At 37.8% G+C, this 25,359-nt stretch overlaps 1 protein-coding gene across 1 annotated transcript in view; it reads left to right on the top strand.

Annotated features, from left to right (window-relative positions):
- Positions 1-10,506, top strand: part of TRIP12 (thyroid hormone receptor interactor 12) — an 81,745-nt gene extending 71,239 nt beyond the window's left edge. The window contains exons 38-43 of the mRNA XM_059822794.1: positions 29-193; positions 1,415-1,579; positions 5,148-5,261; positions 7,042-7,136; positions 7,341-7,444; positions 8,551-10,506. Of these exons, the coding sequence (XP_059678777.1) occupies positions 29-193; positions 1,415-1,579; positions 5,148-5,261; positions 7,042-7,136; positions 7,341-7,444; positions 8,551-8,747 (840 nt within the window). The 3' untranslated portion in view covers positions 8,748-10,506. The remainder of the gene's footprint in view (positions 1-28; positions 194-1,414; positions 1,580-5,147; positions 5,262-7,041; positions 7,137-7,340; positions 7,445-8,550) is intronic.
- The last annotated feature ends 14,853 nt before the right edge of the window (positions 10,507-25,359 follow it).

Below are 25,359 nucleotides of genomic sequence, written 5' to 3'. Positions count from 1 at the left end.
CAATACTAAACAAAGTTTTGATTTCCAGGTGGACCTTCCTCTTGGACTTCCTTTTTATAAATGGATGTTACGACAGGAAACTTCCTTGACATCGCATGACTTGTTCAGCATTGATCCAGTAGTAGCCAAATCAATTTATCACCTTGAAGATATTGTAAGACAAAAGAAAAGACTTGAACAGGACAAAACACAGGTGGGGAAATAACCCTAAGAATGTAAGAGTGCGTTTTCACACGTTTGGATTTTAAGAAATAGCTGTAATTGAGCATGTATGATAGTGCTTAATACTGATGAGAATAGTGATAATGACTTCATTCTAATAAAAGGAGTAGTTTTAACGTTATTAAATCATTGGCTAGTAATTATAACACAGTCTTTTCGTAATGTAGACTCTAACATTAGAAATCTATTATGGGATTCTTCTGTGTGATTAAACATAGGCTAGAAATGGCCAAAACTCTCAGATGTTTGCCTAAGGTAACTTCTCTTTTTGGTTCACTTTGAAAAGACTAACCAACTTTATTGGGGGGGGGGATGGTGGAAAAATCTGTGCTTGATTTTTGAACGTTCAAAAGGCTTAGCTTTTTTTATTAGTTGGTTTAGTAAAATTTTCAGGTTTTCTTAAGGAGTGCCTTTTGTGGGGTTTTTTCCTCCCCCACTGAAAGCTGTATGCAGAACTGGTTTAAACTGGCTTCATATGTGACCATGTAGGTTATTCTGTAGATACAAAAGAGTTTTAATTTTTCAAGGATATCCACTCAGCTAAAAACAGTACCATTCACTGTTGCAGAGTAGTGATAAAAGGTCTTTGGCATGTGTGCTCTTTCTAGCATCCAATGTTATAAATGTTAGGTGGTGATAACCTAACTTATACTCTTAATAAATCTGCTTTGTTACTAGTGAAGTTATTGCAAGCTTGTGGGCCTTTGTTCCTCTTCACCTCACTGTCTCTCTCTCTCTCCTTGATCACCTCTTTTAATTTCCCAATAAGAGTTTGAAAAATCTGAAACGTGGTGGATGAAAGCTGAAAAATGTCAGTATGCATGCCAAATATGAATGCCATTAACTATTCCAAGGACAATACATAGCCTAAGAGCCTTAGCATATTACACATCTCCTCTTGCAATAGTAGTTTCTAAATAAATAGCATGCAAGAAGTCAAAGTAATTCCAAAATTGCTAGAAAAAAGTGTACTGTTATCATCCTTAAAGTTTGCCCATTAAGGTAATTTATTTGGTTTGTCTTTGTTTACTGTTATGGATGAAAAATATAGAAGGAAAGCAAGGAGTACAGTATTAATAACGTTTCTGTAAGAATATTTATTATTTAGTCAAAACTGCTTTAGAGGTCGTAACTTTTGCATAAGTTAATGTGAATGAATTGTTCTCACTGGTTTTCGCTTCCAATTTTTTAGACCAAAGAAAGTCTACAGTATGCATTGGAGGCTCTGACTATGAATGGCTGCTCAGTGGAAGATCTAGGGCTGGACTTCACACTTCCTGGGTTTCCTAATATAGAACTGAAAAAAGGGGGAAAAGATACACCAGTCACCATCCACAATTTAGAGGAGTATCTCAGAGTACGTAAAAGCAAAGCTAGGACTGAAACTTACTTTATTCTTCCTCACCTTGCTCCTAAGTGGCTTGTTTCCATATATATTTCAGTTCATTCTTGTGAACTGGACACAGCAATAATTTTCCTACTGATTGCTTCTGTTCTGTACTAGTTTATTACTACAGAAAAACTGAATACTAGTCAGTGCACCCGACTTGAAAATTTTATAATGCAAAAAAGTCTGGTTTATACATAATGAAGTTGTCAGAAGTATGGGGTTTTGGATTAAAAAGTGTTGTAGTAAGTGGAGTAGTTTGAGCTTTGGACTTTCAGAATCTTTTAACCCATTCCCACATTTGAGTATGATAATGAATTTGTTTGCAATAGTGATTTAGTACCCACAGTTCAGTGGGCTTTGAACTGCTATAATAATAGTGAAATTTTTTTGAGTTAGACTTAAGAAAACATCAGGTCAGTTGTGAGTCAAAACCCAAAAACCCACGAAAACAAACAAAACCCACAACCATAAAAAAGTAATTAAGGAACAGAATGAACAGTGCCATAATAAGTTGTCAGTACACCTGCATATTGATTTCTTCCTATGTCAGAAGGGACATAAAACCTAGAAAAACAAAAGGGTGATACTGCTGAACAAAGGTAGGAAACTGTTTCTGCATAAGGAAGTATTAAAGGAAATAGGTTAAAAACAGCCTGGAAAAGAGATGAGGAAAGGAAGGAAGAATGCAATATTATCACATGAAGTCATGAGTGGGATGGAGGTAAGAATGATTGCTTGCATCATGAAAAAGCCATTATTCCAATTCCTAAATAATGCATTTGCTGACAGGTTAGTCTGCTGCCAGTTTCACTCTGAGGACTGTTAAGATTTTCAAACACTGAGTAACATATCTGACATTTTGGTAGAAGTGATTCAGTAAGGGGCATATAAGCTCCTGGATATTAACTGAGAACTTTGCAAAGTTATTCCATAATCCTGACAACTGAATATTGAGCAGTTGCTGTTCATCTTCCAGATTCAAGCTGTTATGCACGTATCCAGTTCTCATATCTTTATTTGTTCTGCTAGTCAAGAATCATATATATCCAAATATATTTAATTTTATGAAGCTGTTTGCAGACTTACAGATGGGCAATGCCAACAACCACAGTTTGATAGAAATAGCATCTGCAGCCTCTGTTTACTGAGGAAAGCTGAGCAAGGTTGCTTTCAAGTCTGATTTTTGTGCAGTTTAGTCAGTTTTTTCTTCTAGGTAACATGAGTCAGGTATCTGATATGCTGAGAACAGCTTGCAGACATCTCTGATATCCTGTAGTTGTCCTGTTGCAGGCCTCTGGCATTGTAAATGAAAAGCAGATCACTACAGGAAGCATGCTTTCTGCTTCTTTCTAAACAACCTGTGGGACTATTTTCTTCAAAGGACACCTGTGTAGTTTTTTCTATCCTTGTCTTTCTATTCCTGCCTTAGAGAGGAGACTTTAAGCTAGATCCCAGTGATTAGCATTACAGACTTGATGTCAAGGAAATGGAAAAGATTTCAGAGAGAAAATTAGTGTCCTCTGTATCACAACTATGATGAATTGTAATTTAGAAACACAGTGTATTTAATTTATCTGCTAGCCAGTACAGCTCCCTGTAGGTCAGCTGCCCTGCTCTTGAAAATACCATTTTCATTAAAATCTTGTATGTCGATTGCCATGAAGAGTAGTTTATAAAGCTAGAATATCCTGCTGTTACTCTTTGTCCTCTTCTGCAGTCATGTCCTTCTACCCTCCATCTCCCTTTTTTCCCCCAACCATGGTTCCCAGAGGAGCTACCTTTTATCAGAAGGTAGAACTATTTCAGCTGCAGTATAGTGAAAGACTTTATCCTCTCCCCACTGCCTGCCCTTCCCCCCCCGCCCCGTAAAGAAAGGGACCAACTTGCTTGTTCTAAGTTTGTGGAGAAAAAGTTTCCTGAGTGCAGTCTTTTGCCTAACAATTTAATTTCCTCTTTGAATCCATACGAATACAGTGCAGCTTAATTTTGCTACACAATCCTGGTCATAAAAAGTAATCACAATTCTAAGTCGGCAACTCTGCTGCTAGAATAGCCATAGAATATTCTACGTTGTAGAATGCAATAGAACAGCCTTCTGTGCTGCTGGTGCTTACCAGCTTGTGCTTCGGTATTACAACCTGACATGTGAAAGTAGGGGTATGTATCTTACCTGAAATTCAATGCCTGACTCTTCTGTAGGAAAGCTTATCAACAGATCCTACTAGGCTTTCATATCTGAGAGCTTTATGGAACAAGTAACTCTTCAATTACTGGGACAGGGTTAAATACTTGCTTCAGGAGTCCAGCAGTATCAGTGAGGTTTTTAATCATATTCAGATACATCCTTAGATGTCTTTAAAGCTTTTCTCAACGTTCCAGGTCAGAGCTTTTAACACATTTAAAAACTAGTGCCTGTGTGTTGACAACACATCTTTTACAACTAGCCTTCATTTCTTGCTGGAGTTGAGGGTAGCCACAGCAAGTGCAATCATCAGTAGCACTAACTGACAAAAGAATCTGAACTTGGCATGCAATCTGCCATGTATAATATATTTTTTAATTTAGTGGAGAAATACTGGCTGCAGGAGATTTAAAAGAAATGTGATATTGTTTGTCATGTCCCCTTCCCTCCCCTGCAGTGATTATTGTTTCAGTATGTGCTCTCCAGTTTGGAAGGTGAATTTAATCCTCAGAGGATAACTGCAGATACAAAAACAAAACAAAAAAATACACACAAAAAGCCTAGACTACTGTCTCATTGTCTTTTGCCTTATGATTCTTACCAAATCCCGGTAACATGAAATGTAGTTATTTCTTTTTGCCCCATATATTCTTATAATATTAAGCTGTTTAATATAACAAAAAGTCTAAAATTACTTTTTGTAACTATGTATTAGAAAAGGGACCCATACGTTTCCATGGGAGAAACTATTATAATACTACCAATGAAGCCCTAAGGATTTCAGTTTCAGTTACTGAATTTTAAATGGATATCAGTGTCCAGAGAGAACGTCTAGGTTAGGCTTTTAAAAATATCTAATAGATGTTTAGATTTGTTTTAAAATATTTTCTTAAATAGGATCAGTTTAACCAGCTATTCTGAATTCCAGGTATTAACCTTGCTTTATCAAAAATAAAGGTAAATAAGTTGTTTAAACTCTGCATGGGTTACATGCTTTGGTTGTTCTAAATACGGCGTTGTTTGAACTCCAAATGACTTTTGCTAATTTGCAATGACAGACTACGTGAGAAAGTTGTAAAGAAAAAATGCAACAAATTCTGTGTCTGTTGCATTGGAGCAGCACTGCACTTGGCACACGTGCAGCAGTATGAGCTGATGAATTAAGGCAGAATGAGGCAATTCTGTAGAGCACCTCCATGAATCAAAGTTCCAACTCTGCCACAACTACAGTGAGCATATGGCTATGCTTCTGTAGAGGTTTTTTCTACAGCTGTAGTCTTTTGTACAGTAGTGATCATTCCATGCTTCCTTTGTTCAAATGACTTTTTTCCTTTTTTATTTTCTTGCCTGCAGTTGGTTATATTCTGGGCACTAAATGAAGGTGTTGCCAGACAGTTTGACTCATTCAGAGATGGATTTGAATCAGTCTTTCCCCTCAGTCATCTTCAGTACTTCTATCCTGAGGAGGTTGGTAAACCTGTTTTTACTGATGCTTTTATAACCTTATATCTTATACGTATGGACTGAACCTAGGAATGCACTGGATGTAGTGCAGTTGTGACAGTCCAATTACATTACATTTCTGATGCATATTAGTAAAACTTAGTGTCCTTTAAATTGCATACTTAAAGATTTCTGTGTTTGGTGGTCATTTAGTTGATGCTTTTGTTATGAACATCTCCATTTTCTTTAAAATTGAGTGTATCCAGCTTTTCTGAGAAAAGTGCTTACATTTACATATGCAGGCTGTCTGTATTGTTATGGATACTTTAATTCCTTCTATTGCAGTACCTCTTACAGCTATAGAAGTGGGATGCTACCTGGATGTTCTATAAAAAAAGGTAGTGAGCTCTTTAACAAAGCTTTAGACAGTAAGAGGAGATTCAGATGAAGGGGTGAAGAGTAAGGATAGTTGGTCTTGCCTTGTTATTACCACCCGCTGTATGAATTTCCTTGTAAAATTCTTGCATTCTTAAGTGGACTGAATTGAGACACAACTAGGTTGTCTGGGCTAGAGGAGAGAATGTTTTACTACTCTGCCTTTAGGGAGTTTATTTGAAGACTGTACTTTGAAGGGTTTGTTTACCTTCATAAACTTACACCTTTGACTTCATGAAGAAATGTTAAGCATGCTCTGAAGCAGTGTGTTAGCCAAGCCTTTGCATTACTTTTTTGTTCTTGGTGCTTTGCAGTGTAAGTCTCTTAAAGCTGAGATCTGTAACTGCTCATAGTGATGCTTCATGCCTCTCTGTTGGTACTACTTTCAAAGAGTACCATCACCTTTTTTTCTGCAACACATTTAAGGCTAGTAAAAATGGCAGATTATTCTACTTTCTCCAGTGTTTTACCCAAACTTCTCCATTTTGTAGTATATGTGATGCTGTTCTACTGTATTGTCATTGTTTGGCATGGCTGGATGCTTGCTTCTGCTTGGAAATCTTGAAGTATGGACACTAGTCTATTGCTAATCTACTAATACTGTTGATCAAAATTAAGCCATAGGAGTAGTGTGAGATATAAGATATCCTTTCCTTAATAGGATATGCATGGGTGATCTTGTGTTCTGTTGCAGATAGCCATCCAGCCATTTGAATCTTTTTACAAACCATTCCTAAACTATTATAAAGAACTTGTAAAATTCTTTTGTTCATGAACAGAACAGCTAGGTGTGTCAAACCTCTGGTTTTGAGACAGGGGCTTTACAACTCCTCGTGTATCCCAGAAGGATGTCTGTAGAAGCTTTTAATGTTTTGGCTGTAGCCTGTCATCTCTGCTTGCACAAGTGCATGGAAAGAACAGGCAAAATAATTGAAGTACAAAACTGCTATCTGACAGATCCATCTCTGACTAATGATTGATTTTTTTTGTTTCTTTTAAATAAGAGCTGAGGGTTCTAAAAAGCAAGTGTAAACACTCTATTCTTCTCATTCCCCTAAATTTCTTTAAAAATTGTGAGATTTCCAAAAAGTTAAGGCATTTTTGGTTGTCCAGTGTAAATTGCTTATTAGCGCTGTCTCTATTCTAAGGGCATCTCCTGTGGTAATGGATTGTATGCAAAGTTAGATTCAGCAAACGAGGCTGTCACTGAGATGAAGCTTTTGCATTCAAAGAATTTGGGAGGATTGCTTTGGGTCACTGAGGTTGTTTTGCAGCAAGCCATTCCAGAAAGTAGAATGCTGTAATAATAGTCAGAATGGACAGTACTCACTCATTTCCTTCCTTCCTTCTTTGTTTTTTGATTTTATAGTTGGAGCAGCTCTTGTGCGGCAGTAAAACGGACACTTGGGATGCAAAGACTTTAATGGAATGTTGCAGGCCAGATCACGGTTATACACATGACAGGTAATATGGTGTTGGTCTTTTTTAAAAAAACAAATAAATATTAGCACTAGAAAATACATATTTAAATTACTTTGTACTGTTATTCAAGCTAAAATATTTATATGAAATTTATTTGAAAATATTCATACTGCCCTGAATATGAATGTGATGCCATTATTTTAACTATAAACAAAACAATAATAGCTTGCTTTTTTCCCTCCTTAGTCGAGCAGTGAAGTATCTCTTTGAAATTCTCAGTAGCTTTGATAGTGAGCAGCAAAGACTGTTCCTTCAGTTTGTGACAGGTAGCCCCAGACTGCCTGTAGGAGGTAGGTTTTGTTTTATTACATATTGCTATATATGAAATCAGTGTTACTAATGCGTTTCAGAATAAGTGGATTATTTCAGTATAGGAAAAAAATTACTTATCTGTGTATTTTAGAGGTTCATACTTGTTTGACATTTCTAGTTTCAGAAGTGGCTGGGTAGACTTCAAGTAGAGTTCTTAAACTTTGTGTTAATCTCATCACATTTCATTCAACTGACTCTCCAGGTTTAACTTACGTTTCCAGATAACCTACTGAAGGGCAAAAAATAGTTCAAAATTCAAACAAAACTGAAAACTCTTAATACTGTATTCCTTGGCTAGAGATGCATTAAGTTATGACAACAACAAAATGATGCATTGCTACCTGGAAACAATGTTTTTTCTAGAAAGGAGACAATACGAGCATAGTGATGAACTTTCAATTTCTCCCGCTTTTGAATTTCAGAATTTAGATGAGAGGCGGTGAGGAAAACTGAGGAATATGCTGTCTTTGCTAGGGACCAGTGTAGAATACACATTTTACCGTATTCTCAGTTGAACGCTTTGCAAGTAAAAACGGAACTTATGCATCTGTTCCATTCCTTATGTTCTTTGGGGTTTGGTTTTTTTTTCTAGTTGAAGAATTGACATTATTAGAAAGAGTTGATTCTCCTTAAAAAAAAAAAAATTTTAGAGCCCTTATGGGGAGAGAGTGCAGACCAGATTGAGGGTTAGGAGTATAAAAACCTTAGCTGGAGTAAACAAATAAGGTACAACAGTCATAGATAATTTCTGAGAATCTTAGAAAATGTGTATGAAACCAACAAACTATTAAAAATACTGTGATTGGAATAAGTTTTTTACACATACAGAACACAGAATTAAAAGTAGATGTGTCTAGCTTATTTCTTTTTTCAATTAATCTTGAAAAATGAATCTGCAGAAGGGATTTCAGGTGTTTTTTAGCTTGCTACATGGCCTTATAAACCCATATTCTAAACTTTTAAAAATGTAGGTTAAGTAGTCAGTTCTGAGATGCATGCTTCTGTCGCTGTTAGATGTCTACAGTGTTAACTGTAGGTTTTCAAGAGGAACAACCTTATTCTGAATGTCTTTTCTCATTAATAGGCTTTCGAAGTTTGAATCCTCCATTGACAATTGTACGCAAGACATTTGAGTCTACAGAGAATCCAGATGATTTCTTGCCCTCAGTAATGACTTGTGTGAACTATCTCAAATTGCCGGACTATTCAACTATTGAGATAATGCGTGAAAAACTCTTGATAGCTGCAAGAGAAGGGCAGCAGTCATTCCATCTTTCCTGATCACAATGAAAAATGCAATGTCTGCCTGTTACAGCAAAAGAGAAACTCATGATTCTTTTCTAAATATATCACCTGAGTCAAGGAAACGTGTTACGCCTTCTTGTTGTAGAAAAACGGCTTGCAGATTATAAACAAAGACACTTGGTTGATATTCATTAAAGGCCCCTACGGACTTAAAGTGATCAGGCCCTAAAAGTTGTTGTGACAAGGTTTCTTTAGCAAGTTCTTGTTTAAATTATCATTTATTTGATGAGTGAAGTTTTTAACTTGCTTTGCTGTGTGGAATTTAAAAAGGGATGTTTTTCCAGGCTGGAACAATAAATGTCGCTGTGCAGTTTAATACTGGGCTGTGTGTATCCATCTAGCTAAGTCTGAAGTTTTTCCTCCAAAGACAACTTTTGTACATAAGTACAGAAATTAAAATACACCATGTATTTGACGAATCTAGTTTAGTAGACTAGTTCTGTGTACCCTCACCTGCCTCTAATTTTACCCATCCTCATGTATTGTCTGATGTGCAATTCACTTGGTTCTTTTTGTGTGCAACATTCAACAATTGTTATGTTTTGGTTAGCATGGGCATTTAACTGCTCCATGCCTCTTTCTCTGATTAAGATAATTTAAATTTTACTGAAATCAAATATATATTGTCAATATAATTCAGCCTTTGTAACTAGTTAGAACCTTTCTTATAGCATAGTTTTACTGTAGTGGTAGGATATAATGGCGACAGCCTTTACCAGTCGACGCTCTAGAGCTGTTTACACAGTGATTCAGGCAGCAAAAGCCTCTTACTAGAGGCTGGGAAGAATTATTTCTTTCATGTAGTTGAAGTCCAACAGCTTGGGCTGGCCAATGTGTATTGTGGTAAGGCCAGAGCATTTCGAATTGATGTAAAGTTTTTTTTAAAAGACAAATTAGTTGTTTCATTCCCTGTTTGAGTAAACAGTTTTCTTGTTCTTGCTCTTAAGTTCCTGGTTACTTTTGTAGGTCTTTCTTTCTTCCCTCCCTGCCCCCAGCACTAGCTTGGAAGAAACAGTTCGGCCTTTGTCTTTTGACACAGATAAAGCACCTGTAAGCAATGCTCTGTCCAACTGTTTTATGTGCTGATTTCTCAAATCTGCAATAATTTACTTCATCAGGTTAATGTTTTTACCTGAATATAAATAAAAAAGTTTGCTTCACCTTTTTGTTCATAGTTTTGTACTGTATGCATAAAGTTCAATTGTGTAAATTACTGTAATGCAAGTAAATCATCCTAAAATCTACTTGGCTAACAGCCTGCAACTTGTGGATGATTTACTACTAAAACAAGACCTTTTAAGACCTCCAACTTAGAGGGAAATTTTTTCTTTCTATGGGTTCAAAAAATGGGCTATTACAAATATTCCTGAGATGTACCTGCTATATAGTTCATCTCTATGAAAATGTCATAGTTACTTACTTTTATTCAACTTTGAGAAATCAAAATTCATTTCAGTGCTTAGAAATTGTTAAATTCTGGCTAATCAGGCTAGTATTTCCCCTAAAGTAACAATAACAAGTTTTCTTTTATCTAGCTGAAGAACTTGTACTTCCAGAATATGTATTTCAGGACATGTAATGGACATTCTTCCAGTGAACATGCACAGAATTACATGTGGTTGCTCATACCAGTGCCACTGAAATGTAATGCAAATCTGTCATGAGCATGAGTAGAATGTGAAATCCTTGCACAAAGAACCTGGTAACTGAACAGTTTCTACTACCGTATTAAAACTGAAAGAAGGCGCTTCACACTGTACATATAATGGTAGTGCACAGTGCGGCATAGTTTTCATAAAACTTCAAGGCAGTGTTTAAACTATGGACTGGTGTTTAAATTGTTCTGATAACTTGATAACTTGATCAAACTGAGCACAAAAAAGTGTTTATAGTGTGTGGATAGCAATTTGTTCATTTTTTTAAGGTTCTATATTTTAAAAAAACTGACTTGTGTAAAAAAAAAAAAGAAAAAAGCTAATATTTTTGTATTAAAATATCATGTGTATTGATATTTTTTTACCCATGTTGTCTCCCTCTAGAATCTGGCTTTCATCGACTCTGAAATTTTGAGGCATTTTCAAATTTGATATATAGCCATTGTATGACTCTGTTTCAGTGGGAAAATAAGTTGTTGGCTGCCTGTTTAAAAAGGAAGGGGGAAAAAAAAAAAAGTACCTGTGGTGACAATTGATTTTTGTTGTGCTGGCTGTCATTTCCAGCACAAACCACGGATGTAGTTGGCCTGAAAAGTGAATTGAAACCCTTTTGGGTGACACTTTCTTTTTTCCTACCAAGGGCAGCTTTTAGTATATTAGAAGAGCAGTGTGGCTTAAAAGGTAAAGATAGTAAATTATAAGAATAAATTGAAGAGTCACAGTTTGCATGACTGCAATACTTTTTTACGAACAGAACTGTAGTATCTAAGAGTAGTTGAGAACAAGTGGAGGGGTGGGGCAAGATCTTAGGGATTCCTTGTTTTCAGGAACTTGGGATAAGGGAAAAACTCACTAAAATTAATCATAGGTGTGCGCAGATGCCTGTTGAGGACTATGTAGCTCTCAGGAGAACATGTAGTTGTCTTAGTACTGAACTGTTTTGTATATCTTTATAAGGTATAATAAAAGGTACAATAAGAAGTCTTATTTTTGAAAATAAAGACTTTTTTTAATGTGGTAAGTTCAACTGGTTTTAGAGAACACCAGCCATCAGTTACTGTTTTGGATGAGTTTCAGGTCCTAAATTAACAATAGCAGCAAAAAGTCATTCATGGAAAAAAGTGCCATCCAAGCACTGATAGCTGCTACTGAACTTGTACAGTGATTTTATTTTTTTTGTTAGATGTTTGTGAAAGATTTCTGTATAAAGCATAGAGAACACTTAAGGAGTATCACAGCTGACATGAATTAATAAGTTGTAGTGCTTCTTTACTTCATATCTTATAGGAAGATGTACAAGAATTAAATCCAAGTATGTGTAAAACCCCTATGCCCATTGCCAAACTTGATCAGGTATTGAAGTTTTCATATGCGGACTGCTCGCATAATTTAATTGCATAGATTTTTCCTTCTTTCCCCTCAACCATATATTTAGAGGTTTTTCTGTCTCCTTTCCCTTACTGAGCTCTCCTCTGCTGAGAAGGTGGGTGTCTGAGGGCAGGGACTGATGGAATTCTAAGTGCCTGCATCTTTTGTGGCCTCTTTTCTGGCCACTGCTGGAGGTAGGTCTGTCTTCTGTAAGAGTTTCTGGGCCCTGTCTCGCCTGTTTTCAGCAACCTGTCTTCAAATGAGAGATACCAGTTCCGGTCATTTGAGAAGCCTGTACCTCTGCAGAGGGCTTTCTAACGGGAAATGGAAGTCTACCGGACTTCAGGGATAATGCCTTGTTTTTAATGGGAACATGCCTCCCCCAGGTCAAAATGCTTGTCTTACAGCTAAAGCTGTTGGCAGAATGGGGAAAAATAAAAAGCTTTGAGATGGATTACAATAAAAAGTTTGGAAGGGGTGGGGGAATCTTGCTGGTAGTTGAGCCTTTTCAGGGCTTTTGGTGTCTCTTCCTCCTACTTTACTTTCCTAGTTTCTTGATAGCTTGACCTGGAAAACCTCTATGCCATGTGATCTTTCTGTGATCTCAGAGGATTTTCACAGCTGCGTGCTCTCAACTTGCTGTATCTCTCCCAATGCATTGTGTTTTTAATAGCTTTTTCTCAGATGAGTGTAGTCAGTTGCCCCAAGAGTAGCGGTAGTCACTCCACCCCAGTGCCCTCAGCACAACAGCGTAAGCTGCAGAGTCAGATGTATTTTAGCAGAACATTAATGCATGTTTATACAGCAGATAGGAAACAAATTGCACAGCTCTATTGCCTGTGACTAACTGAATAGCTTAAGGAATAACTGCTTCAGTGGACTGGGGTAGAAGATGCCTTTAGAGGAATACTATGTCCTTGTCTCCTGGTACTGAAATGTGCATGTATTGATCAGACATCAAGCGGCTTTGGGGTGGAGGAGCAACAGGTCTTGGGGGTCTGTGCAAGTGTCTGGCAAGTAACGAAATCTTGAACCGTAAACAGGAGAACTAAGTGGAGGGGAAACGGTGAAGACACACCCAATATTTTCAAGGTATGAGATTAAAGTTCCTGCTAGCTCTAAATCTAGTTTGGCAGCAACTTCTGCAAACCTGGTTCAAAGAGGGGGGGGAAAAAAAAAAAAAAAACACCCCAAAACAACTCCCTAAAAGGAGTAATAGGAGAGCTGAAAGTGTAACATCTTCCTGTAGGTAAGAAGGAAACTGTCCAGTTCAAGCTGTAAGCAGCATGTTGGGGTAAAGCAACAAGTGTGTTGTGGTTGGTGTATTTGTCAGTTGTTTGGTTTTTTGGTCCTGTCTGTCTGTTCCCCCACCCCTTTAATATTAGGCTGTGGCTCTACTAAGACCCCATTAAAGACAGAGGTGTATATAAGCCTGAGGGAAAATACTGAGACAGCAACCACCCTGCCCTGTTGTCTGAGCACAGGAAGAGGTGGAAGGAGGAGGTTTCCCTTCTTAAAGGTAAGCTTAAATGGAATATACTCATACACTGAAAACCAAGCCAGGTTGATGCTATGGAGATACTTAAAAATACTGCAATTATCCCATCTAAATAGCTATTTCCCAAATATACAACTGAGAGAAAGGTAGAGAGAAAAGATCATGAGATTTCATGAGCTGTCTGTAGAGCACTACTGGCTGCTAACTGCTTTTAACTGTCGGGGATGACGGGATCCTACAGGAAGGGAAAATAGGGGATTTTCAGACTTTTGTTCTAGTGTGGAAAACTACTACAATAAATTAGCATCAGAATTTGTGGTAAATAGCTATTCAACAATATTTTTCTGGCATTCAACTCAGGACCTAGACATTAGACTCCTGTTTCATTGCTTTGCCAGTCCTCCCATTCTTTGGTTCCTCTCTCTTCCAATGGCCTCTTGTGGCTGTTTCATATGGTGGATGAGGTTAAATATTGGGAGCATTTACTGTAATCATTTCTGATAGAATCGGTACATTTCATAGATCTTTGGTAAAGCAAAGCCTATGCTTTCAGGGAAAATAGCTAACTTAACTGATGTTTTGTAGTGAGTTAGTGAAATGGGTCATAGGAGTTAAAACAGAATTGGGTTCAGTCTGTTTTAGGAGGCCTCAGAGCTACAACTGATGGCAAGCAGAATATTTAGGGCAAATACATGGCTTTACTCTTCCTTTAGCTGCTATCCAAGGTATTCCAGGCTAAATATAGGCCTGGTCTGACTGCAGCTCTTCTGTTCTTAGGATTTCTTGTACGCAGAAGCCTCTGGCAGGCAGGCGATTCAAGCAGTGATCCAGAAATAGTTAGCCGATCTAGGAGGTCGCACTTCATTTCCTAGCCTCCTTGTCCAGCATTTTTTCACGAATTACTTCTATGTATCGAAACTGTCAAGACATTGGCTAAAAAATGAAAATTTCCTGCCAATTTCTTTCCTGAAGCCAGTATTTCCTGCAATCCTGTTATCTGTGCTATGCTTCTCAAACAAATGGCAGTATTTAATTTTTATGTCTCCACTTGGTAGCTTGGCATGCTTAACTTACTGAAAGTATTGACCTACTAATCATTCAGAAAGGTTTCCCACAGTTTTGTAATTTCTTCGGTATGCAAAGGAGCAAGCCTTATTCTGGGACACTGGAAGTATAAATGCTATTCAAAAAGAGGAAAAAAAGTCACTTTAAAATGGTTATCAAACAGCAAAATTATCCCGCCTTTAGTAACACTGAATTCTAAGACTGGTAATTTCCAACTTATGGCCAGCAGTGTCAGCTACTTCTGCTAGACTAGAAATCAGAGGTAAAGGGAGAAACTGGCTGGAGAGCAGCTCTGCGGAAAAGGGCTGACCACAGGTCAGCAGTGTGCCCGGCAGCAAAGGAGGGCAACAGCTGCATTAGCAGGAGCGCAGCTGGTAGATCCAGGGAAGGGATTATTCCCCTTGGCTTCATATCCCCAGAAGAGAGAGATTGTGCAGTCTCCCTGCGTTTTTCAAGACCCAGCTGGATAAATCTGTTTTACTACAACATGTCACAATTCTAAAATGAGCTATCTTTAGAATTTAAAATCAAAACTGTATGCAGGCATTTACTAATGACTGAGAATCAAAAAAAAGTTGATACGCATCTTGAAATAGTCTTGCACTGTTCTGTGCTACATCAGTCCTATCAATTTAAGTAAGTTCAATAGGAGAAATTTATATGCAGAGAGAAAGGTTTTGTAAGTTTTCCAATGCAATGAGTAGAAATGACAAGGGTCTTTTGTTGCAGCTGCAGATTATGAGTAATCTGCACTTCAGAGGACTCTGCTTCAACTGACTGAAAATTACAGGCCTTAATTACTTCTACATTTCTTAAAAGGGTTTTAACTTTCAAAAGTTTTTCTGGCATCTTATTTTAGTTTTTAATACTGAGGGAAGTGGCATTTACCTGTGCCCAGAAGCTGTTATGTCTGTTTATCTCTGTCCCAGCAGGTAGCTGGTCATCTCCAAGTTCTTACAGAATAAGTAGTTAACATGATTTGACAGCATTTATGGAGAGATGCCATAACTCCATATACAGGATTTTCTAGAAAGAGCAGTTCTCACAGGTATTAACCAAAAATAACGTCCTGAAAACTGCTTAAAAATTGAAAGATTGGGTAGAACTGGGAATGTGACATGAAAAGACAGGAAAAAGTTCTACTCCCATCCCATATATGGAATTTGAAAAAAGAGTATTGATAGGTGAGTGACCAAAACAGTGCTGTGTATGTCCGTGGTGATGCTCAAGATGTTTATGATTATGCTATATAATTGACCTTCTGCTTTACTGTGTTCTTGCTAATTTTTAGTAATACGTACCTGCAAATTAGATTTTCTACCAAGAGCTTGCTGTGCAGTTTACGGATTAATTTAGCCTTGATCCTATGAAATGTGTGGGTAAAGGAACAGAGAATAAGATGCCATTTGATAGCAGATGCACTTTTTTCTGATGCACTGTAAATTCTAGCCATCAATAGCATTTGATACTGTTTTTGACAGCTGTGGGATACGTCATGTTGAGTTGATACAGGTCCTGCATGTCCCCAACAGTGTAACAGGAAAAAGGTGCAGAAAGAAGCTACCAATTAGCTGAGATCAAGTAGGATCTCACTTTGTGTATCAATTATTTGGTTAGACATATTTATAGATTCACCAAGCAATCTTTAATGCAGTTTCATAGAAAAACATTTGTCTTAAGAATGATAGTGAAAAAACAATGATGGGAGTTAAAGCTAGAAAGACAGTGTTGTAGGAGGAACATCTATGCTTCATGACCTAACAACGTTGACACTTGCAGGTAGGTACTGTCTGAGTTAGTCTCTTCTTTAGCAGCATTACCTCTTTCAAAAGTGAGAGTATAAGTAGTGTGCAAGAGAAGTTGCATTAGGTAGGTAGAGGGGACAGCTTTACAACAAATCCTTCAACTTGAATATGGAAGCAGTGTTAGTAATAAAATTGGGGGATACTGTACAGCACCAACATTATATAGCGATACATTACTTTTATCTTCTGTTATCCTTGTTATTGTTGCTCCATACATTATATGTTACAAATACTGTCCCCATTCTTGGTTTCCTATTTTCCTCCTTTCAAAGCTTATTTTTCAGTAATCTTACATTTAAACATGTTCAGCTGCTACCTTCATACTGATGATGTACAGGTTTTATACTCCTGTGCTAGAGCAGACTATTTCTGACCAAATTCCGGTCTTGAAGTAACACCACTGATGTTCAGATGTTTAATATTTTTAAGATCAAGATAAGGCTTTTAATCATTCTTCAAGAGCTTTACTTTTTTCCTTAATTTTTATTTCTAATTTTTTAAATGCAACCATCCTTCCTCTCAGTCTGGCCTTAAAAATAGATTCTTGCATCCATACTGGATCTGAATGTGCTGATGCCTTCTGCTTTAACAGATCTTCCCCTATCCACATACATCTTTCAACAGATACACCCATTACATAACTGGCGTTTTTGTTCAGGTTTTCATTTTTCTACTAGTAAAGACAACTTTGCTTTGCTTATTCCCATTCAAAGGACAGATACGCAGACTGCTTTTAGTCTATTGCTTTGCCTGTGTGAACCATTTCTTCTCTCCATGTGTATCTCTTAGCTCCCTTTTCTCCACCACATGAAATATAAAGCTCTTGTCTTTCGATGCTCTGAAAAAGAACCTTTGTTCCCTTTCCTGTTCTTCATTTCACACCTGTATGTATTCTTAGGTTACCTCAGCCACATTAATTTTAATCTTTAAAAAGCTACTTTGCCATACTGTTTACTCCAAAAATGATCATGATAAATGACAATTGTTGTCTATGTTTACGGCTTGTTGTGATGGTTGATATTGTCTCATTGTGTCCTTTGTGCTGTGTTGTTTTTCTGTAATGCCTGACTTTGCCCTCTCTTGTGCTTTAATGGTAAGCTTTTATAGTGGGGAGATTTTTTTGTCCTTTCTACGTACAGCATCAAACAGAACGTGGTTGCAAGTAGAATATCTCGGAACTGTTACCCAATCTGGAAATAGGAGCAAAAAATTACCAGCTGCCAGGGATTTTCTTTTTAATCTTTTGTGAGAAAAGAAAAAAAATAAAATTAACTATTAAACTTTAATTTTATTGTTATCTAAGGGAAATTAGTTTATTTAATAGCAATATTTCTAGCTTTTTAAGAGCTCTTAAATGGAATAAGGTAATTCCAGTTAATTAGTTAGTTGTCAATATAAATACTTTGATAAAAGATATTATGGTTCTTTCTGTTATTTCTTTTAGGAGGCCTACCTATTTGATTATTAATTGTGAAAATGCCTCTGTTCACACCTGAATCAATATGAAGATCAGAATAATATATAATACTATGTAATAATGTCTTTTACATTTCATGTTATGTTCATATAGTTTTAAAAGGTCTTAAGAAGTCTAGACTATATCTGCTTTGTATTACACATATCAGCAAAACAGCTTTCTAAAGGGCAAATTTGCACCCTTCATTCAGTTTTTATAGTAAAATTACTCTCAGTGCAACATAGTCTTCTTGCTTGGTCAAGGCCATTTATGAAATGTACTGGCAAATTCAAGTTAAGCACTTGTCTATGGAGCTTGCCTCATTTTTCATTTATTGGAGCTTTGTTTAAGTGTATGCCTTTCCCCTCCACAGCAGCAAGGATTAGATATTTTCCATTTGCTGCTAGGTGGTACGCAGCATGGATAAGCACTGTACTGCTGCTTTTCTAAACAATGTGCTGCTTGCTAGAGAGACTGAGCTGCAACACCTATGCACGTAGCTGAAGCTGTCAAATGGATGACACAGATTATTTCTGCCATATGCTTTTTTGTAATAAGTACTTAATATCATGCCTTTTTGACTATGGAGTGTAGAAAAAATTCATAAACCAGATACCATGAGGTTTATTGCTTGCTCTATATGCAATCAGAGATAGCACTTTGGTTTTCAAGTTCACAGTTTATGTAAAACTAATCCATGATTAAGTGCTGCTAAAATCTTGTGATCCACCTTAAACTGTGAATGAGCCTTAGATTGCTGCTAAATACATATAATCCTTTAGATATAAACTGTTGACCAAGGCTGGGACTAGGATTAGACCTAGCCACACCTAAACTCCTCTCTGAGAAGTTTAGAAAGCAAGGGGGTCTACTGTGAACCTCGTGACTGAACGGGAGGGTCTTCCCTATGCTTTGTATTTCTTCCACCAGATATAAATCATTGTCCATGTCTAGGACTAGGAGTGGACGTAGGCGGTCTTCTCTGAACCTCACAACTCAACGGGAGGATTTCTGTGTTCCTTGTACCTTTTCCTTTCCCTTATGCATGAACCATTGACCAAGTCTGAGACTAAGTCTGGGTTCAGCCACACCTAAACTCCTCTCTGAGAAGTTTAGAAAGCAAGGGGGTCCATTCTGAACCTCATGACTCAACGGGAGGGTCCTCTTTACCCTTTTGTTTCTCTAGTCTCTCTGTATAAATAATTCTGATCTGATTCTAATTTAATTTTCCTTTGTATGTTTTGGTAAGTAATAGAGTGAACCTTGCCATCGAATTCTGTTAAGTTGCATTTTTATATACTTCCGTTAAAATCACTTTTGACAGTATCCTTGATGGTGATTCTTTAAGTGGCCTAAACCACTCATTTGTGACAAATATCACTTCCCCATCTCAGTGGAGGGTGGTGAGGAGGTGGCAAGTCATGATTGGCACTGAGTAAGTTAACTGGGAGCCTGAAGATTCAACCTATAAAGGAGTCAGGGTATTTTGTGGATCCACAGGTACTAAAATATATGTATACATCTCTTATTTGAACAAAATCCTTAGGGAGAGAATGAAATTGAAAAGACAAGCTTGCACTGAGCCAGTTATAAATGACGTGTAAGAGAACGCAGATACAAAAAAGGCAACACTTATCTGTGAATTTAAAATCTAGTGAGGGTGATGTTATTGAGCAATAAAAAATTGAAAAACTTGGCAAGAAATGAATACCTGAAAAAGAAGGCTTGAAAGAATAATGGCATAAAGGAAAAAAAACCCACAAAATTTCAGTTTTGTATTTGCTGTGAAGTCTTGTATTGAAATTAAAACAATAAAAGCAGTTATGTATTTAGAATATTTTTACTGCTGGCTGCTGCCTTGAGAATCACAGGTGCTGGCCCTTTTGTGACCATAAGCCACAGAAAGGCATCACCTTTTTGTTCGCTACTCAGAAAGAATAACAAAGAGAAACATTAAGCCTTAAAAGCTCTCACTAGATTACCTTATGACTTGCTGCTTTTATTTTCCTCAGATAAAATGTCTATTGATATTTCATCTATCATTCTCTTCTCTATACAGCTTCTGATGTGTAAGGTTTTCCAGTCAACCAGAATATAGACATCATGTCCTCTGCCATATGCATATTGAAATTCATAAAAATTAAGTAATTTACTTACTGGACATAAAAACAGCTGCTCTTCAGATATAGTACTTCAAGTTCTCATGGTCAAATACTTGTTCTGATAGTTATCATATTAAGCACATCATTTGAGTTGCTGAAACATCTATGTAAATTCTAAGATAATGATTTAAGATAATTCTGACATTATTTAAGATTTTGTGCTTTGCATTTGCTCTGTTCCGTTGACTAAAAATTACAGTCTGTATGAATGATGCATTTTAAATTATTTTGTCTCTACTGAAATTGTAGTCACATAGAATAGAATAGACTTTCAGTTGGAAGGGACCTGCAACAATCATCTAGTCCAACTGCCTGACCAATTCAGGGCTGACCAAGTTAAAGCATATTAAGGGCATTGGCTAAATGCCTCTTAAAGACTGACAGGCTTGGGGCATCAACCACCTCTCTAGGAAGCCTGTTCCAGTGTTTGACCACCCTCTTGGTAAAGAAATGCTTCCTAATGCCCAGTCTAAAACTCCCCTGGCATAGCTTTGAACCATTCCCATGCATCCTATCACTGGATCCCAGGGAGAAGAGATCAACACCCACCTCTCCACTTCCCCTCCTCAGGAAGCTGTAGAGAGCAATGAGGTCACCCCTCAGCCTCCTTTTCTCCAAACCAGATGAGCCCAAACTCCTTAGCCACTCCTCATAGGACATGCCTTCCAGCCCTTTCACCAGCTTTGTTACCCTCCTCTGGATGCATTCAAGGACCTTCACATCCTTCTTAAATTGTGGGGCCCAGAACCGCACACAGTATTCAAGGTGAGGCTGCACCAACGCTGAATACAGGGGGATAATCGCCTCATTTGCCTGGCTGGTTATGCTGTGTTTGATGCACCCCAGGATGCGGTTTGCCCCTTGGCTGCCAGGGCACACTGCTGACTCCTACAGAGCCTGCTGTCGACCAGCACCCAGCTCCCTTTCTGCAGGGCTGCTCTCCAGCCACTCCTCTCCCAGTTTATACTTGTGCCTGGCATTACTCTGTCCTAGGTGCAGAATCTGGAATTTCGACTTGTTAAATTTCATCCCATTAATCATAGCCTAATGCTCCAATCTATCTAGATGCCTCTGCAAGTCATTATTTCAAAGCCTAAGTCATGGCTTAAGAATAGACTGTAAATGGCAAAACCTATATGTTCTTTCTTAATTATTTTACTGTATCTGCATCATAGGATTTAAACACCGTAAGCTACAGCTGTGTTAGTTTCAACATTTGTTTTGTAGTGTTACTTTCTGAGAGACTTTTCAAACAAGCTCCTTAGAAGTTGATTCAAACTTGGTATAAATATGCAGGATTTTACTAGGTGTAGTTTTATTTGCTTAAAGGTGGGTCCAGATCAGTCTTTTCATAAGATCAATTTCTCATTTAATGAGATACAGTAATACTTGCTATAGTGTCACCGGCATGGTGAAAAAAAATTAAGAGTATAAAGCACATCATTGCTGCAAAAGCGTCTATTTTCAAATTATGTGTACAGCTTTTTGGCGAAAGGTGCAGTAGCTATTGAGACAATTTTTCTGGCAACTTTCAGTGAAAGATCTTTCTTAAATAGCTGACAGTCATTTTGTTTGTGAAACATCTATGCTGTGTAGAGGTATGGATTAATTTTAGTCCATTGTTCTAAAAAAAAATAAAAAAAAATACATAAGATGATAAAAGTTCCTGTGAGCCAAACAAATAGATGAAGATGTGGGAAATACTGCCTCTCCAGAATTGTCTGTCTGCCACTGATAAAACTGGCATCATGGATTTCCACAGCACAGTATTTTCATGCTCCCCAATATAAGAGTTTAACTTCTGCTCTACGGTTTTCATCCTAAAACATGATTTATGATTCCCATAATGAAGAAAGTTTCTGTACCCGGGCTAGCAGCTCTCTCTTGATACTAGTTGTGTCAACACCTCTCTACTTGTACCGCAGATCCCCTGAACAGCAAGCATGAAATAACAGCATATACTTTCACTGCCGACAGTGGTGAACAAACCAGCATGATTATCATCAGTTTCCTATATTGAAGTTAGCAAACAAAAAGAAGAAAACATGCAGCTTCAAACAGCTTAATACAGTGGAGAAAAACAAAATAAATATAAATCCAAGAGCTGGGGATGAAAGCAGATAAAACCATATACATTGTCAGGGAGCAGGGTGTTTGCCAGTCTGCATCAAGATAAAAGAAAAATAGCCATTTTTCAGGTGCATATGAAAATAAAGTAACATTTCCCTCTCTTCCACCTATAGCAGCGAACTATGTATTTTTTAAAACTTTGTCTCTGTTCATAAGCCTTAAACTAACCTTCTCCTGTAGCCAAAAACCGCCCTCGCAAACCCATGAACATCAGTCAAAATAAGTTCCAAGGTGAAGCACCTGAGTATGCAACTTCTGAGGTGAGTATTCTTACTGAATTCTGTGGGCTGTTTACATGTGTAAATGCATACTTCAATATTTTGATAAATTGAGGTGTGGATCATTCAAACAGTTATAGTTTCTATTCCAGCAAATTCTATAACTACGTGCTTGGAAAAAAAAGTTAAATACATGTAGAAAACATTTTGAATAAATGCATTTTAAGCCTTACGAAACACAACATTAAACAAACTGTAGTAGTTTCAGTGATTGCAGCAATGATTTCTAAAAGGATTTTACTTTAATTTTGGCAGCTGTTGCATATGGGATTGGGAACATGATGGGCAATTTTGGAAATGTGACTCCAGTTGCATAAGTGGGACCCTTCTGAAATTTCTCAAATGAAATTAAAAACCCCAGTCCTTTTGGTAAACTGGAAGTGAAACTCCTGAGATGCTTTAAAGCAGGCACAAGCTGAGGGAGAGATGAGGAAAATGTCAGTTCTGCACTCTGCAAACCAATATCATAATGACATGATTGCAACCTGACCCAAAACATGAAACCGGAAAGAATCACAGTCCAGACACTGTTCAGGAAAGGCTCAATGCAGTAACTGTCTCATCTGAATTAACTCCTATACTAGTAAAGAAATATGTAACTAATAGTAGATGGTTTTAAAAGAATTCATCAATATTTAGAAAAACGATCATTGTTGTTATGGGGGACATTTGAAACATGTAACTTCCTCTTAGGAAATCACAGACATTTTTTATTCGTCACTAAATATTTAATCAGAACAGATTAAAAAAATCTCTGCAAAATCTCCTTCAAGCCACTAGAGGATGAGTACTTCTATATCAAAATAAATAGTTAAGCTGTAATGTAGCTTATCTAAGCCACACTAATAAGCTATTAGACTGGTAATACAATTCAAATTCTAGGAAGTGTAAATGAGGCAGACAGCTTGAATCCTTATTGAATACTAAGATTAGTGATTTGTTTATGGAAAGCTGACTATAAAATTATTTAAACTATGCATATTGGAACATTAAAATGCATGGAAAGATACAGAGTTTTGGAAAATCACTAGCTAATTAGGTAAGCATAATATTTTCTGGTTTACAGTTCAATATTTTCTTATGAAAATGGCAATTATAATGCAAACATTGCTTATATATTCTGTAAAATGCTAAGGAAACTCATGTGATACAGTAATGTTCAGTCTGACTCGGAACACTGTGTTATGTCCTGCTCTGTTGGTTGTGTTGGTTGACTAGCTTATTTCTAAAGTTGTTCTCTTCTGCAAATACCATGTACTACATCAGCAGAATTCATTATCTGATCTAGCTGTCAGTCTTGAAACCATCTTTTCCAATACTTATCTATATTGTCTTACTATTGAAAAGCCTCAGACGAGGATCAGAATTCCACCAGAATTACTAAACCCTTTGGGCGTACCAAGAACAATTAAAAAATAGGGGCATTACACAACCAGTCTATTCAGGCATCTTGTTACAAAGGTCGGTCAGCTGGTTAACACAGTTAGCATCAGCCAGGAGAAGATCTTGAGCAAAAAGGAAGATTCATCAGGTTAGAGAGTAGAACATCTTTTCAGATTTGTCAGTTTCTGATGATTTGTTCTATAAGATGTTTGGAGAACTGCCCGAAGCTAGTTATTGACAACTCTCTTTGACAACCTGGGTGCAAGGGTGAAGTCCTAGAAGATTGGGAAAGGACACACATTTTTATTGAGAAGGGGGACAGAGAGAATTACAGCCCCGCTGCTTTAACATCAAATGCCACAGCAACCTGGGATATATATACAAATTATTTCAGAGCACTTGGAAGATAACAAGGAGACAAGTAGCAGCCTCTGTGGACTTATCAAGAACAAATCATGTCAAACCAAATTATTTTCTTGTAGAACAAGGCAACAGATCTTGTGAATGGAATAGAATGAACAAACAGTTAGAGTAACTTGACATGGACAAGGCCTTTGGCATTGCTTTCCACTTTCCACAACATTCCTATGAACAAGCTTAGCAAATTAATAAGAATATATTTCTTACGGTTGCAAAATTGGTTGGGGGAAAAAACATGTTTGAAGAATAGTAAGTAGTATTTAAGTTTCAAATTGTAAGAATGTCTTCCAAGCTCCCGGATTTCATTGAGATACAGCATTTGCTAATGATCAGTAAAGAAAAGATGAAGATGAACTGGTCTGGTAAGTACAGCAGTTTGTTTTGTCTCAACATGTGAAGGGCGCTGATGAACACGTTAGTAGAAAATGTAACCTTAAGGAGAAGAGAGTTGTAAAATAAAGAAACAATTCAAATATATATAACTGAGATTGTTTTTTATTTGTATTACCACCGTGCCTATAGGCTGCAGCCCTTGCCTGGGGCTGGGGGAGGTAGGTCGGATGGGAAGGACGGGCCCAGCCGGGCTCGGGGCGCAGCCCGAGCAGGGGCAGCAGAGGGAGCCGGCGCGGCGCCGAGCGGGCCGCTGCGAGGGGGGAGGGAGGGAACGCGGGGCTCCGGGGCGGTGCCAGCTCACCTCGGCCTGGGTGCGGGGATCCAGGATCACGGCGGGCTGCTGAGAACCCTGATGGATTTTCCGTTCAGTTAGCATCACCGGTTGCTGCTGCCCGTCATACAGGTTTCCGGCAGTGCAAAGGTTTGTCAAGTTTTATAAAGGTTTGTAAAAAGCGTAGCACGCTGCTGCTATCACTCCTCCTGCAACCCTATGACAGAGACGTGCTAAGTCGTTAAATACCTCACTTTTGCAGAAGCAAATGAATAGGAGGTCAGAGAACGTGGATTATCCTCCTGCTGTCCATTGCCTGGTTTACAGACCACGTATCTTAGTTCTAGTCAGAGGCAGTAAAAAAAATCCTCAAAAGACTAGCAAAATATAAATCGATTTTTAAAAAATCAGACCTCGATTACCTCTGTTGAGAAAACATACACCTTTTTTGCAATACGAGAAATGATAGGATTGATTTTTAGGCTTTTCACCTGCCTCTACTTTGGTCTTAACGGAACTTTAATTATCAGCAGATTACAGTCGTGAAACAGTAAGTAAGAAGCACCTGGGGACTTCTCCTGCACAAGGAGTTTCTCCTTCAGGGCGGGTGTCTAACCCAGGGCAGCGCCCAGTCCCGGCGTGCGCTGAGGGGCCGAGCGCTGTCGCATCGCCATTCACACCCGCCGGGCGAGCTGGAGGCACGG

Source organism: Gavia stellata, chromosome 11 (assembly GCF_030936135.1).
Source record: "Gavia stellata isolate bGavSte3 chromosome 11, bGavSte3.hap2, whole genome shotgun sequence".
Lineage (NCBI taxonomy): Eukaryota > Metazoa > Chordata > Aves > Gaviiformes > Gaviidae > Gavia > Gavia stellata.
The sequence above is the reverse complement of the archived record's forward strand: the minus strand, read 5'-3'. Positions and strand labels throughout refer to the sequence as shown.